General features: G+C 33.2%; 1 protein-coding gene across 2 annotated transcripts in view; it reads right to left on the minus strand.

The window, feature by feature from the left end:
- Positions 1–286: 286 nt before the first annotated feature.
- The window catches only part of EXOC5 (exocyst complex component 5), a 57172-nt gene continuing 43595 nt past the window's right edge, over positions 287–13863 (minus strand). Inside the window, exons 13-18 of one of the 2 annotated variants that reach the window (XM_025869968.2) lie at positions 12888–12996; positions 8728–8848; positions 7655–7741; positions 4555–4663; positions 4157–4372; positions 287–3509 (exon numbers count right to left, since the gene is read on the minus strand). In XM_025869968.2, coding sequence (XP_025725753.1) covers positions 3321–3509; positions 4157–4372; positions 4555–4663; positions 7655–7741; positions 8728–8848; positions 12888–12996 — 831 coding nt within the window. In that variant the 3' untranslated portion in view covers positions 287–3320. Of the gene's footprint in view, positions 3510–4156; positions 4422–4554; positions 4664–7654; positions 7742–8727; positions 8849–12887; positions 12997–13863 lie in introns of those variants that run through there. The other variant, XM_073895257.1, reaches the window with a different exon arrangement.

The raw sequence follows: 13863 nt of genomic DNA on the forward strand, positions 1-13863 counted from the left end.
ATGCCTTAGCCACTACCTTATAAACATGACCACCTTAAAAGGTTTTGTGGCATTTCAGGAACCAAAATCTCTTTATCTGGATACTTGTAAATATTCACCATCACAGATGAAATAAAGGCATTTTAGGGAAGCAGTAAATTCTCCACTTTGAGTCAATCTGGTAATTCAATTATTTCACTGTAAGTCAGAAGGCTGCTATTCAGATAGTGAAATATTTAAAGTAAAAGAGGAAAGAAAATCATTTAAATATATCATAAGTTAACATACTTAGCTGCCCTTCTTTTAAAAAGGGAAGGTGAGGGGTGCCTGAGTGGCTCAGTCGTTGAGTGTCTGCCTTTGGCTCGGGTCATGATCCCAGGGTCCTGGGATCGAGGCCCACATCGGGCTCCCTGCTCCGCGGGAAGCCTGCTTCTCCCTCTCCCACTCCCCCTGCTTGTGTTCCCTCTCTCACTGTGTCTCTTTCTGTCAAATAAATAAAATCTAAAAAAAAAAAAAAAGGGAAGGTGCTAGGGACTTGCAACCATGGTGATGCTCAAAATGAGGCTAAGTACTTGTCTTGAAATAGTCAGATAGTCAACTATATCTAAAGATCCATCCAAGCATTATTTAATAATTCTTCATAAGGACTATTTATCTACTCTGGTTGACTGTCATTTTCAATATCATAACTTACATATGCTAGACTTCCTTCTTAAACTTGTGTTCTGCATTTCACTTTCTGTACCATTTTATGCAAACATAATATACTCAAGTTGAAGAAAAATAATTTGCAGGGTTTTGGAGCATATTTTCAACTTCAAAACATTACCTAAATATTGCCTGTTAGCTCATGTGGAACTACAGAAAACTGTAAAGATTCTCCTTATTCAGTGTTGGCTAAAGTTACTAATATACAAAGTTCCATTATTGCTACCTAAAATTTTACCATGTGCACATGAAAAACATCTTACTTATTGGTCATCTCTTTTGAGTCATAAATTGTGGGCAAAATTTTATAGTGGCCACAAATATACATACAAAATACTTTAAAAACTGGAATACAAAGAATGCAAGTAATGCATAGGGGTTTATACAACAAATTTTTTTTTCTTAGAGAAAGATAATCAGTTTAGGTTAAATTTCTAATCTTAGTTATAAAGTATTATTCTCCAAAAAAAAAAGGAAATGAGAAGACCTATGCTATAAAAAATAAAGAACATCTTGAAAACTTAAATAGAAATAATTTTTGAAATTAAGTACACATATCCTAAAGATGTAAAAATGGAGTGAAATAAAAAAACAATTGCAGGGAATTTGTTTATTAAACATTAATGTTAACACTTCTAAGTTAAGTATTCACTTAAGAGTTTTCTTTGTCACTGCCTTGGTCAATGGACATAATGGAAAATATTGCACAAAACTCAAGCATGGAAATAATAATTAACAAAATATCTAAGCAACATGTATATGCTTTACATTTTAAAAATTAGTCCAAACAAAATAATTTGAAGCACTTCTCTGATTTGGAAGTCTTAAAATGTTCTCTCATGTTTTATTTAAGATTTTTTTTCTTTTTTTTTTTTTTTTTTTTTTACAAATTGACACTGTGTACAAAGAGTTCAAATGGCCAGTAAAACTACTGCTTTAAAACTGTTGGCTTTCAGTAACAGAGGTATAATTTGAATTCACATCAGAGCTTTCTAAAATGGCAATAGTACAAGCATATGACTTTCTCTAGTATCCAAAATCTGTTCTGGCTTCCCTTGGCTAAGGAATAGAAAACTAGACAGCCTTCTAAAACTGCCACGATTTACTAAAATGCTTTGATAAAAGTTGGCATACTTCGTTTCTCTTCCTTACCTTGGTAACAACTGGGCTAAAGAGAAAATGAAGAATATTCTGTCAATAGTAATTTAAACAGTAGCTAGCGCTGGACTTGGAAATTTTGGTAAAATTGATGACCATTCAGAAACATAGTCTTAAAAGTAGTTTGCCAAAATTAGGCCAGAAAGGCTACAAGACTACATTAAAGGAAAAAAAATGCCAAGAATGAGCTGAACGTTAAAGTTTATCTGTTCCTAGAAGATTATAAACACCACAAAGGAAGCTGAAACATTACATATAGATAAGAATGAATTCTCGCAGAGCAAGTTTATAGAAACTGTAGAGTAATATATTGCCTTTCTAAATTTCCACTTGATGTTTAAAATTTTATAAGTGATTTATTATGTCACCATATTAAGCCAATTCAATTAACTCCAATCAGTAAGAACTGCTTCAGAAATGCCTTGAAAAAGATAATGACAGAAACTATAGATTTGCAAAGCAACCAGTTTTTACAAAGCTCATCTCCAGACTTAGAATATATAATGCTATCTATCAATTCCTGATTCCCCTTAAAATGTATTACTTATGTTTAGCCATCCCATCTTATTCCAGTTTAGCATTAAGAAAGAAAGCTTAAAGGACTGCATTGTTGCTAAACACTGTCAATATTTCTCATATTCATCGTTTAGACTAAACCTCATTTTACTTCCCTTATAATATTAAAATAATGAATAAATGTGGTCCTTTAGTTAAGGTCCTCCACCTTATCTTAAGTGAAATATAAAATAAGGTAGACTTATTAATTTCTTGCTAGCATTGGCTTAAAATCTGTTTACGAAATAAGAAATAGTAAACTTTTAAGTTTTTTTACCCAGAAAGCAGATGTATTTTGATCCACTCCTAATATCTACATGAAACATTTCATCATTTAGTTTATAACATTTTTCTTGGAAATTATTGTTGTACCTCAGGAAAAAATCCAATTAACTACAGAAATTATGCTCAATTATTAACCTTTTGAAAGAGGCAAAAGTTCTCTAGGAAAACCTAAAATAACTTGTTTAACAATTATCAAGTGCTGAAAAGGTCATTAAAAATTGGTAAATAATAAATGCAGTTTTGCTGGATTTTACCATTAATGCAAAATAGGACGGTGAAATTTTCCAACAGAATATGTTAAAGAATGTCAACTGGAACACTGATAACATCTCGTTTGTCTTCTGACACCAACATTTTCCAGGATGAAAACAGTGACATGTAGGTTCACAGAATTTGAAATTTAGAATTTGAAATTTGTAAGTTCAAGAATGGAATTAAAATTCAACTTAAGGGGAAAAAGCAAAATATGGCTAGTAGTGTCCAAATTTCAAATAAAATCTCAAGGGTAAGTATGGCTGCTGTTTCTCCAGTCATTTTTCCATAAAATGTTGGCTGTGTCACATTAAGAAATCTCCTGTGCTTTCCATCAACCAAGGCCTGCTAAAGTACAACACATTTCCCTTGTAAATTCAACCTCAGCTGAAATGTCGAGCAAGACGGGCAGATCTATAGTCAGCACGAAGTTGTACAAAGGAGTGAAGAATGTTCTTGTCCAGATTAGCAAGTTGTTCGCCTGAGCAGACTTGCTTTAAATTATCTGGGGCAACTACCAGAAGATTGCAAAGTGCATGCAGAGTATCAAAAAGCTGTAATACCAGTGGAATCTGAATTGAAATAAGAAAAAAAAATAACATTGTAACGAAACAATTTCTAGTTTTATAATTAGTTTCTCATTTATATACTATTTTCATTTATATACTATTAAGACTTACTAATGTGGGAGAGTTCAATATTAAAAATTGTAAAAGCTCCTGAAAGTGTCAAAACTCAAATATTTCAGACATTACATAAACTTGGTATAATCTTTTTGGGTGAAAAGGTCCATGTCAATTTCCTTCAATAGTAATAGTCATTTATACTTCTGTGGATTAGAATTAGTTACCATTAATTTAGCACTTTTCTTAAATTTAAGCCTTAAGGAAAAGGGATTTCAAGGAGATGTACATGAAGAAAGAACATATTTTTCCTGATGTGTGATATATACAGCATTAGTTATGAAAGTCAACAATGTCATTTGGACTGTCAAATTGAAATACGGCCTTGTCTAAAATACAGCACAGAACAAAAATGTGTTAAGACAGAAAATGTGATTAGAACAATACTTTTTCAGTTAAGAAATGTTAGATCTGTCTCACTATAATATCAGCAAGTTTTAAACTTTTCGGTAGTGATTATAAGTCAGCATGCATTTTTAATGGTCTGACTTATGTTCTTGAGCCTATTTACAAGTTTTATATTTGTGAATACATACCTTGAAGTCTTTGGCACACTTCCTATATTCAGCTACATCACAAATTGCTAACATGCCACCCATACAACTGTAGGAATATTGTTGAAGATGCTCATAAATAAGTCGATGAAAACGTACTCCAAGTTCCATCAAAACTGTATCCACATTCTTCCCATCCATGGAATTTTTAATCTTTTCCACTTGCTTTCTTACATAAGCACAGACTTTAACACAGGCCTGTAAAATTTTTTCTACACTTATTACATAGAAATGTGTATCAGTTTAGCTAAGGAGAAAATACATACAGTGTCTCATTAATTTCTAAGTATAAAAGAAAAAAACTTAGAGCACTGTAAGATACACCAATGAAAAAGTTAAGCATAGTAGGTATTACTAGTATACTGAATTATTTTACTCACATTAGTATACTGAATCAAAACATTGTTTTCATCCTCTGGCTTAAAATCTGTTTTCTTTTGTTCTGCAGCCAAGATATGCTTCATCTGTCCAATCATACAATTTAACGTCCTAGAGAATTAAGAACACCATATATTTGACCCATTTATTTTAAATTTACTTTAATTTATATTATTTATACTAAATTGAAATTATTTAATTTCAGAGCACCATAAAATTATTTACTATTGGTAGACTTTAGATTTTAGAAAAAATAAATTCTAGGTCTTGCTATCAATGAACTCTTGGTTTTATTAGCTTCCTGCTCTTGCCCAATACTTTATTTAAGGTAATCTTAAAGATCTTAGAAACCTGTCACTAACTTACTTCCTGTTACCATATACAGAGACTGATTAGGAAGAGGGGAAGATAGTGGGTTAAGACAAATGGCCGTTTGGAAGAATTAGTGAGATGAATAAGAGTTCCACAGTCTAAGGACAAGCAGGAAGCTGAACAAATGGTACTAAAGACTCAGTTGAGAAATGAGAACATGGGTTTGTAGTGGCACCAATAGTGTTCAAGTTATATGCTATTCTCCACCAGCAATCAGCCACCCAGTTATGGGAATAAAAGGGCCTGCACTGCTCCAAAACCTTGGATCTATAAGATAGTTAAGGTGAATGGAAACAGATTTTAGGGTAATTATAAGGGACTAATTTAAGAGATGGATCAAACAACCTAAGCATAATAATGAATAAAGAAAAGGATAGCAGACTGGCAAAAGATAAAAATATTAAGGGCTAGAGTTCCTGCTGAGGTCAGAAAGGTTATGGAACTGGAAGAACAGGAGGTTGTGAGCAATGAGTGGGATATTCAAGTTTAAGGTTTTTGTTATCAATGATAATGAGGTCTAGTAGGATATGAGAGTAGGTGGCTAAAGTGAAGATGATCAAGAAAATGAATGGGTCACACACATGGAAGTAGAAATAACCTAAGATTTAAGGTTAGAAGAAAAACTGTAAGCCAGATGCCCAAATCCTCAATAAATGTAGGAGACTAACATAAATGATTGAGAGATGACAGCAATAGGAAAAGATGTGAGTTTCAAAGGCAAAGGAGTTCTGACCTAACACCTATAGATGGATACTGGTCTGAAAATATCAGAGAAAAGATCAGGTGAATGCTCTGCTCACCTCTTGGCCCCATGGTACATGGGCAAAAAAATTAGAAGTTCACATTCATGAGGCCACTACAGAATATTGTGCTTTCAATTAATCAACTAGTGCAAAGACTCTGTGATTAAGGCCTATACAGAAGGACATTAAGAAGACACCAAGGAAATACATCTTTCTATTTCTCTGAAAGTTTAACATATCCAACCTCCCTATGTCCCAAATATGATTTTCAGGTATGATTCTGAGGTAAAGAGGAAACAAATTAAATTAATATGAGGGATTTAGGTTAGGAAAATACATACTTCTTGAAGTGATGATTATAATGTGTACAATATATCATACACATAATTATAATAAATGAAGTTATATATGGTTCTCATATGGTCCTGACTAAAAACAAAAGGGAGAGACCACTTTTAGGATTATTCTAAGCATATAATTCAGTAAATTAGTCTCAGTAATTAATTTTATAACATCCTATTTTTCCTAGTTTTATTCTTCAATTTTATTTTTCTTACCTTGATTATCATATACTCAATGGTAATTCTGGATCTTAGTGAGAAGATAATTGGGAGGTAAGCTGCAAGTTTGATACTGATAAAGTAAAAATTACTGAATTTTTTGTAAATTAGAGTAGATTCCAGGCTATCCTTATACAGCACTGAAACTAACTTGCATTCAAATATGCTTTCTTAAACAGAAGAGAAAGGAACAGAATTACAGTAAGTGAAAAAGATATGCCCAAATCTAGTAGCATGGGCTTTAGAATTTGAGTTCCAGCTCTACCACCATTAACTGTGTTATCTTATTAGCACATTACGTAATTTCTTTAAGCCTCCATTTCCTCATGTGTAGAACAGAAATAGTATTTCCTACCTAATAAATAAAATAATACAGGTAAAGGTCCTTGCACTGTGCCCAGCACACACCAAATGCTTGATAAGTGGTAACTATCATCATCATCAATATATGCCCACCACATCATCTCAAGAAAAGAGACCCACTGCTCTATGCTATGAACAGGTAATTAACTACAAAAAGTTATAAAAATTTTTGAATGCAGTCTATATTCACTTAATGAAATTCACTTACAGAAAACAAGTATATTTATTTAAAGCATTTCAGATAAAAGCCTAAAAATTCAAATGAAAATAAAATCCTCTATGTTACATACCATTTTTAAGGAGTCTGGAGAGAGAGAGGGAAAGGAAGAGGAGGAGGAGGAGAAAGTGGTGGCCTACAAAACCGGTTTTTCAATTGAATCTAGTTTAAAAGCATACCTAAACATACTGGAAACCTTTTCATGCTGCATTTATAATGGTGTTTTTACAATTTAAAAAATATGAGAGAAAAGGAGGGGCGACTGGCTGGCTCAGTCAGTAGAGAGTGTGACTCTTGGTATCAGGGTTGTGAGTCTGAGTCCCATGTTGGCTGTGGACTTTAAAATAAAATCTTTAGGGACGCCGGGGTGGCTCACTCGGTTGGGTGTGGGCCTTTGGCTCGGGTCATGATCCCAGGGTCCTGGGATCGAGCCCCGCATTGGGCTCCCTGCTCCGCAGGAAGCCTGCTTCTCCCTCTCCCTCTGCCCACTGCTCTGCCTACTTGTCCTCTCTCTCTGTCAAATAAATAAATAAATCTTTTTAAAAAAATAAAAAATAAATTAAAAAATAAATAAATAAAGTAAAATCTTTAAAGGAGTGCCTGGGTGGTTCAGTTGGTTATACATCCGACTCTTGATTTAGGCTCAGATCATGATCTCAGAGTCATAAGACTAAGCCCTGTGTCTGGCTCTGTGCTGAGCATGGAGTCTGCTTGAGATTCTCTCCCTCCCTCTGCCCCTTCCCCCAATGCTCTTTCTCTCCAAAATAAATAAATAAATCTTAAAAAAAATCTTCAAAAGTAAATAAACATAAAGAATATAAGAGAAAAGGTAAAACTAACAACTTGCCTATCAATGCCAGTATCCAATTTCATCTCCATTTGTTCAATTATTTCTTTTTTCTTCTGAAGGCATTCAGATAACTTGGGAGAAGAGCTATTGAATGTTTAAAGGGAAAAAAAAATCACATTAGTAGCCTTGGAGAAGTTTTTCATATGCACATGTGTACTGTTATAAACATTTATACATACACATATATCATTTTAATTTGCTCACAAATCCAAGAAGCACATAAGTAGTTATTACTACGCCCAATTCAATACTAGGAAATTATGTAGTATTACTATGCCTAATAGTCACACTAGGAAAAATTAACCAGTTAAACGAGAAGGAAGAGGAAGATTTAGATTTGTTACTTTCATCTAAGAGAAGATATCCCTTAAGAATATAAATATATGTGCTTTTGCAATTTTGGGATTATTTGGTTTCCTTTTTAATTAGATATCTGTATTAACAGTAAAACAAAAACAAACACCAAAGGATATCACCAGAGTCTTAAGAATATAATAAATTACACTAATTAAAATTTGGAGACTAATAGCCAATCCAGCTGTATCTAGATTTCCTATATTATAAAAACAAATTTGACAATCATATTTGCCTTCTGAATGCCATCTCAATGTCAAAAACACCTAAACTATTAAGGAATCTGCAACCCTAATAGTTATGTGAATTCTGTGCTGTGTGGCATTACAGCTCTTAAAATAGTACATTTCCTTTTAAAGTGTGATTCAGGGATCACAAGTGATCTTTGAGATTGTTTTTGAATTAATTTCTTGGCATATCAATGTGTACAATAAAATGTTTAAAATTTTATCTTTTATTTTTCCTTTTTAAAAAATATTTTTCCTTTTTAATAACAGTACACATACAATTTTATAAGGCATGTTTACGTATATTCTACCTTATTTATTAATCCTCACATACTTTAAAAGTTCACATAAATTGAGATATAAACCAAACCTTATTTAATGCCTTATTAAAATCTGTCCTCTTAATCTTATAAAATTTTTGTTGCATATCTTTATACATAGAACATTATAACAGTCACTGAAATGCCAACAAAAATCAATTTGACTAACCTTATTAGTGGCATAAGGTGATCATTAAACTGCTTGTCAAAAAGATGAAAAATAGTATTGGCCTGTTGCACAACATCCAAAAAATAGAGATTTGCATTCCTAGAATCTGAAGAAGGAATTCCTAAAATTGGAAGGCATGTACATATTAGAATCATACTTGAAGAAATTCATCTTGGCAACAGAAAAAAGAACACGGTATCATGAATAAAAGTAACTGCTATTTTAATACGTTAGCAATGATTTTTGTGGACAGAAGAGTAAAATTAAGTTTAATAACTTAATAAAATGAATCTAAAATTTTTACATGAAAATTTTCACCATCTACTCAGACTTCATTTGCTGAGATAAACCAAAAAATAAATCAATAAATGAATCATCTTGGACTATATCTTCTTTCCTTTCCCACTCTCATGCCCAGTGGTTCCACATGAGCCATGCATACACTTCCACCATTTTTCTTATAACAAGGCCTCATTATCTCCAGTAATAGTTAAAATAATTTTTTATTAGTTTCCTGGGTTCAAATCACTTTATCTTTTCTGCTATATATTGTTGCCAGAGTAACATACTTAAACTTATACATTTCACTCATCTTGCTCTCCATTATTACCTCAAAAATATTCAAAGTCTCCTCACTCTCTAAAATTCATGGCATTCAAGCGACTCAACATGCTCACTCCAAAAAAGAGAGCTGACCTCTCCAGACTTCAGTTTCCTCTTTTTTGTAGAAGAGCAGTAGACAAACTCTAAGATCCATTCTAACCTTAGATGTTTGTGTTTCTAGCTAAAATTAAAAGGCATAATGGGCTAGGGAAAATATTCACATATGAGAAAATAAAATTAATACCCAGAATTCTTTATAGGATGATGATTTTTTTCAGTTTTAAAAATGAAAGCAAAGGTGTTTCATTTTCCCATAAAAGACAAAATCACCAACTGGTAAGAAAATTAAAAGCTCCAACACAAACTTACAAGAGAAAAAAATAAAGTCAATGCACATGTGGAAAATCCTTACTATTAATCAAAGTTATTAAAATTAAGGTAATATTTATGTATATTTTTAACCACTAAAGTTTTTAAAAGAATATTCAACGTCATGCAGGAGAACTGGTATATGCAACAGCACTGTAAATTAGTGCAAAAAACCCTTTTGGAAAAGGCTTTAGGTATAGAAATTTTAAAAATTGGTAACACACTTTGTGTGGGTTTTTTTTGTTTTTTTGTTTTTTTTTAAAGTAAACTCTAGCCCCACTATGGGGCTTGAACTCAACCTAGAGATCAAGAGTCAACATGCTCTACCAACCGAGCCAGGCAGGTGTCTCTGGTAACATACTTTGCTCTGCTAACTTCACCTCTGAGATTTCATACAGAGAAAATAATTCAAAATAAGGAAAACACTTTAAGCTCTACAATGTTCACTGCAGCATTATTTATATTACTAAACTGCTGAAAAAAACCCAGTATGTCTAGTAAGAGGAGATAGTTAACTTTATTTAACTTTATAATATATACGCATGACAAAATTTTATACTATCATTAGAAATAATAGCAGTAAGTGCTAACTGAATGGCTGCAAGGAAGAAAATTTATGAATTATAAGAGACATTTTCATCCTACCAGTAAATTTTCTAAGTCCTTCCAAATTGTGAATACAGCTACTAAAATGAAGATGCTAGATTTCCATATGAGCTAAATAATAAATCCTTCATACCATATGGACTCAAATTCTTGTTACTTTTTCTCATTATCTTCTTTAATCTTCTTAATATCTTTGAGGTATTATTATCCCAATACAAATTGCCACATTTAGTCATTTGCAAATGGCAAATGTTAAATACCTGATGTCAAGAGTCTGCTGTAATTGGGATGCCTGGCTGGCTCAGTCAGAAGAGCATGCGACTCTTGATCTTGGGGTCATGAGTTTAAGCCCCACACTGGGTATTGAGATTACTTAAGAAAATAAATTAATAAACTTTAAAAAACAAAGAGTCTACTGTAATTAAGTTTAAAAAAAAGCAGGATACAAATGCTTATCTACAATCATGACAGCAAATTAAAAAATGGGTAAGAATAAATCACAAGTTTACTGAATTATGGGTAATTTTGCTTCAGTGTTAAAAAACTAAAAAGTGATGTGATAGACAGTCAATAAACATTTTTGAGCATCTGCTATGTGCTTTCTAAATACTAGATAATAATGATGAATAAGACAGTTAAGATTCCTAGCCACAAGAGTATATATGCTGTTCTCTTAAAATACTCTTTCTCCAAATACTCCATTTACTCTTTCACTCCATTCAGCTCTCTAGTTCCTCTATCCCCTCAGAGAGGCATTCTCTAAAAAAAGTCCTCTGCTCCTGAATTCCCCATCCTACCTCCCCAACACTTCTCACAATCTTACTCAATTTTATTTTTCTTCATTGCACTTTCTAGTCATTTGTCTATCTTATCCCTAGGAATGAAAGCTCCGTGAGTGCAGGAGTAGGCATTTAAAAGGTATGTGAATGAATTCTGATAAGTGGAGGCAGACATTTACAGATGAAAATTTCACTGTGCTAAGTGCTATGAAAAACATTAATTCAGTGATGAAATAATGAATAACTAGGCTGGGAGAAGAGGGCTATCTTAGAGTAATCCACAAAAGCCTCTTTAAGAAGGTGACATCTTAGTTAACTGAGATCAGAGGTTGAAAAGAAAGGCATGAGAAGTGCTAAAGGAAAAGGGATTGGGGGATGGGGGAAAGCCTGAGTGAGGAAAAAAAAAGAATGAAGGCCAGAGTGGCTGATGGCTAAGGTAGTGAGAGGAAGTACAATATGAGAAGTGGATGAATACTAACAGGAAGACAGATCAAAAGCCATGCTTTTGTAAAGTTTGTTATTGTTTTTCCCCTAAAATTAATAGGAAGTCCCTAAAGGGTCTTAAACAAGGAAATGATAATCAAACTGTTATGTGGAGTCAGTAGTGGAGAGGTGAGAATGTATACAGAAAGGCCAGTAAGGAATGGATAAAGATGATGGTACTTAAATTAGGGTGGCGTTAGTAGAGCTTGAGAAAAGTAGATGAATTTGAGTTATGTTTGGAAGTATAGGATTTGCTGACAGACCAGCTATCCGGTTTGATGAAAAGGAAGAAATAAGGCAACTCCTATGTTTGGGGCCTGAGCAACTAGTAAATAGTAATGCCTTTTTTTTTAAATTTTTTATTGTTATGTTAATCACCATATATTACATAATTTGTTTTGGTGTACTGTTCCATGATTCATTGTTTGTTTATGACACCCAGTGCTCCACGCAGAATGTGCCCTCCTCAATACCCATCACCAGGCTAACCCATCCCCCCACCCTCCTCCCCTCCAGAAACCTCAGTTTGTTTTTCAGAGTCCATCATCTCTCCTGGTTCGTCTCCCTCTCTGACTTACTCCCCTTCATTCTTCCTCTCCTGCTATCTTCTTCTTTTTCTTTTTTCTTAAAATATATTGTGTTATTTGTTTCAGAAGTACAGATCTGTGATTCAACAGTCTTACACAATTCACAGTGCTCACCGTAGTAATGCCTTTTAAGGACATGGGGAAGAATGGGAGTGGAACAAGTTTAAATGGAAGATAAAGAGTTTCAGTGGGGATTATGTTAAATTTGAGATGCACACTGAACAGGTGGAAAGTTCAAGGAGGGAACTACATTAATTCGGCTGGAATTTAGGGAAGAAATCATTATTAACCTATTAATACCAGTAAACCTGAAAGACCAAAAGCAAAAGAAGAATTTTAATATGAATCTATTCCTTTCCAGGCTTATTTTGGAATATTTTCCTTTCTAAACTTTACATTACTCAACTGCTTCAACCAGAATTGCTGTCACCTTCAGTTCTGCTCCTTTGACATTTTATAACTTATAGCATTGTACCACATTCTGCCATACACTGTAGTGACTTATGTAGCTTGCCCTGCCCTGCCTGATGTAATAAGCAATATGAGAGAACTGTCTCTTTGTGTAACTTTCTGCACCTGACAAACTCTTGCATTACAGATGCTCAAAAAGCATTATTCATTGCATTGAACTGAATTTGACATAAAGAGTTGAATATATACAAAACATTATGCATATAGTTAATCAAGCATGATCAAAGGAATTTAACGCAAAATATAACACAAATATACTTACCAGCAAGTCCTGTTTCCAAAGCATAATCAATATGCTCAATACATAAAAATTCCACAAGAATGGTAAAAATTCTAAAGGCATTCCTTGGTAAATCAGAAGGATCAGAGAGCTTTAAAAACAAAAACCAAATACATTACTCCTAAAGTCTATCTTTAAAAAAATGGCTTTTTTCTTTTTTTTTTTTTTTTTTAAGCAGTCAACTTTGTATACGATGTACCCAGTATTCAGGTATCAAAATGATAACTTATGCCTCTTCCTCTCCACCCCCAAAGCCTCTCTCACATACACATATAGTTACAATGCTCCATATTTATCTACAATTCTCCTGGCTTAGACTAGATCAATATTTTTCTCACCTGGATTGCAATCCATTAGTGGATTGCGACAAGAAAGAGGGAAGAGAAAAGACAATAAATAGGAAATAAAGTATAATGTACATGTTAAAACCACATATAGTTTTATGAAATACACATACACACAAAAACATCATACACATACACATACATATAACAAATATCCACTGGACTGCTACGTAAAATCCATTTCTTATAGGTTGTGGTCAAAGAAGTTTCAGAGCCACCAACTTTAAGAAAAGCTATTTTAGCAAAACTCAGAATAAAAAGGATTCTCTATTCTTCTGGGGGGTGGGAATGGGGAAATCGGTAACAAATGCACTATAAAATATGACAGGCTCAAATCCCAGCTTTATCACTTCCTCTTTGAGTAAACCCTTAAGATATTATTTAACCCCACCAGGCCTCAATTTCTTTATCTGTAAGGCGGGAATAATATTAACAGTACTTACATCCTAGTTCTGAGGTGAGAATAAAATATAAAAATGCACATAAAATATTTTTAGCACAATGTATGGCACACAGTAAACTTACAATAAAAAATGTTCATTTTGCTGTTGATATGGCTGATGATTAACTACTCAGAAGAATTATTAGTAATTATGGTGAGAAAATGAAATCTC

The sequence above is a fragment of the Callorhinus ursinus genome, unplaced genomic scaffold (assembly GCF_003265705.2).
Source record: "Callorhinus ursinus isolate GAN/ISIS: 27379988/994484 unplaced genomic scaffold, GSC_fseal_2.0 scaffold8, whole genome shotgun sequence".
NCBI lineage: Eukaryota > Metazoa > Chordata > Mammalia > Carnivora > Otariidae > Callorhinus > Callorhinus ursinus.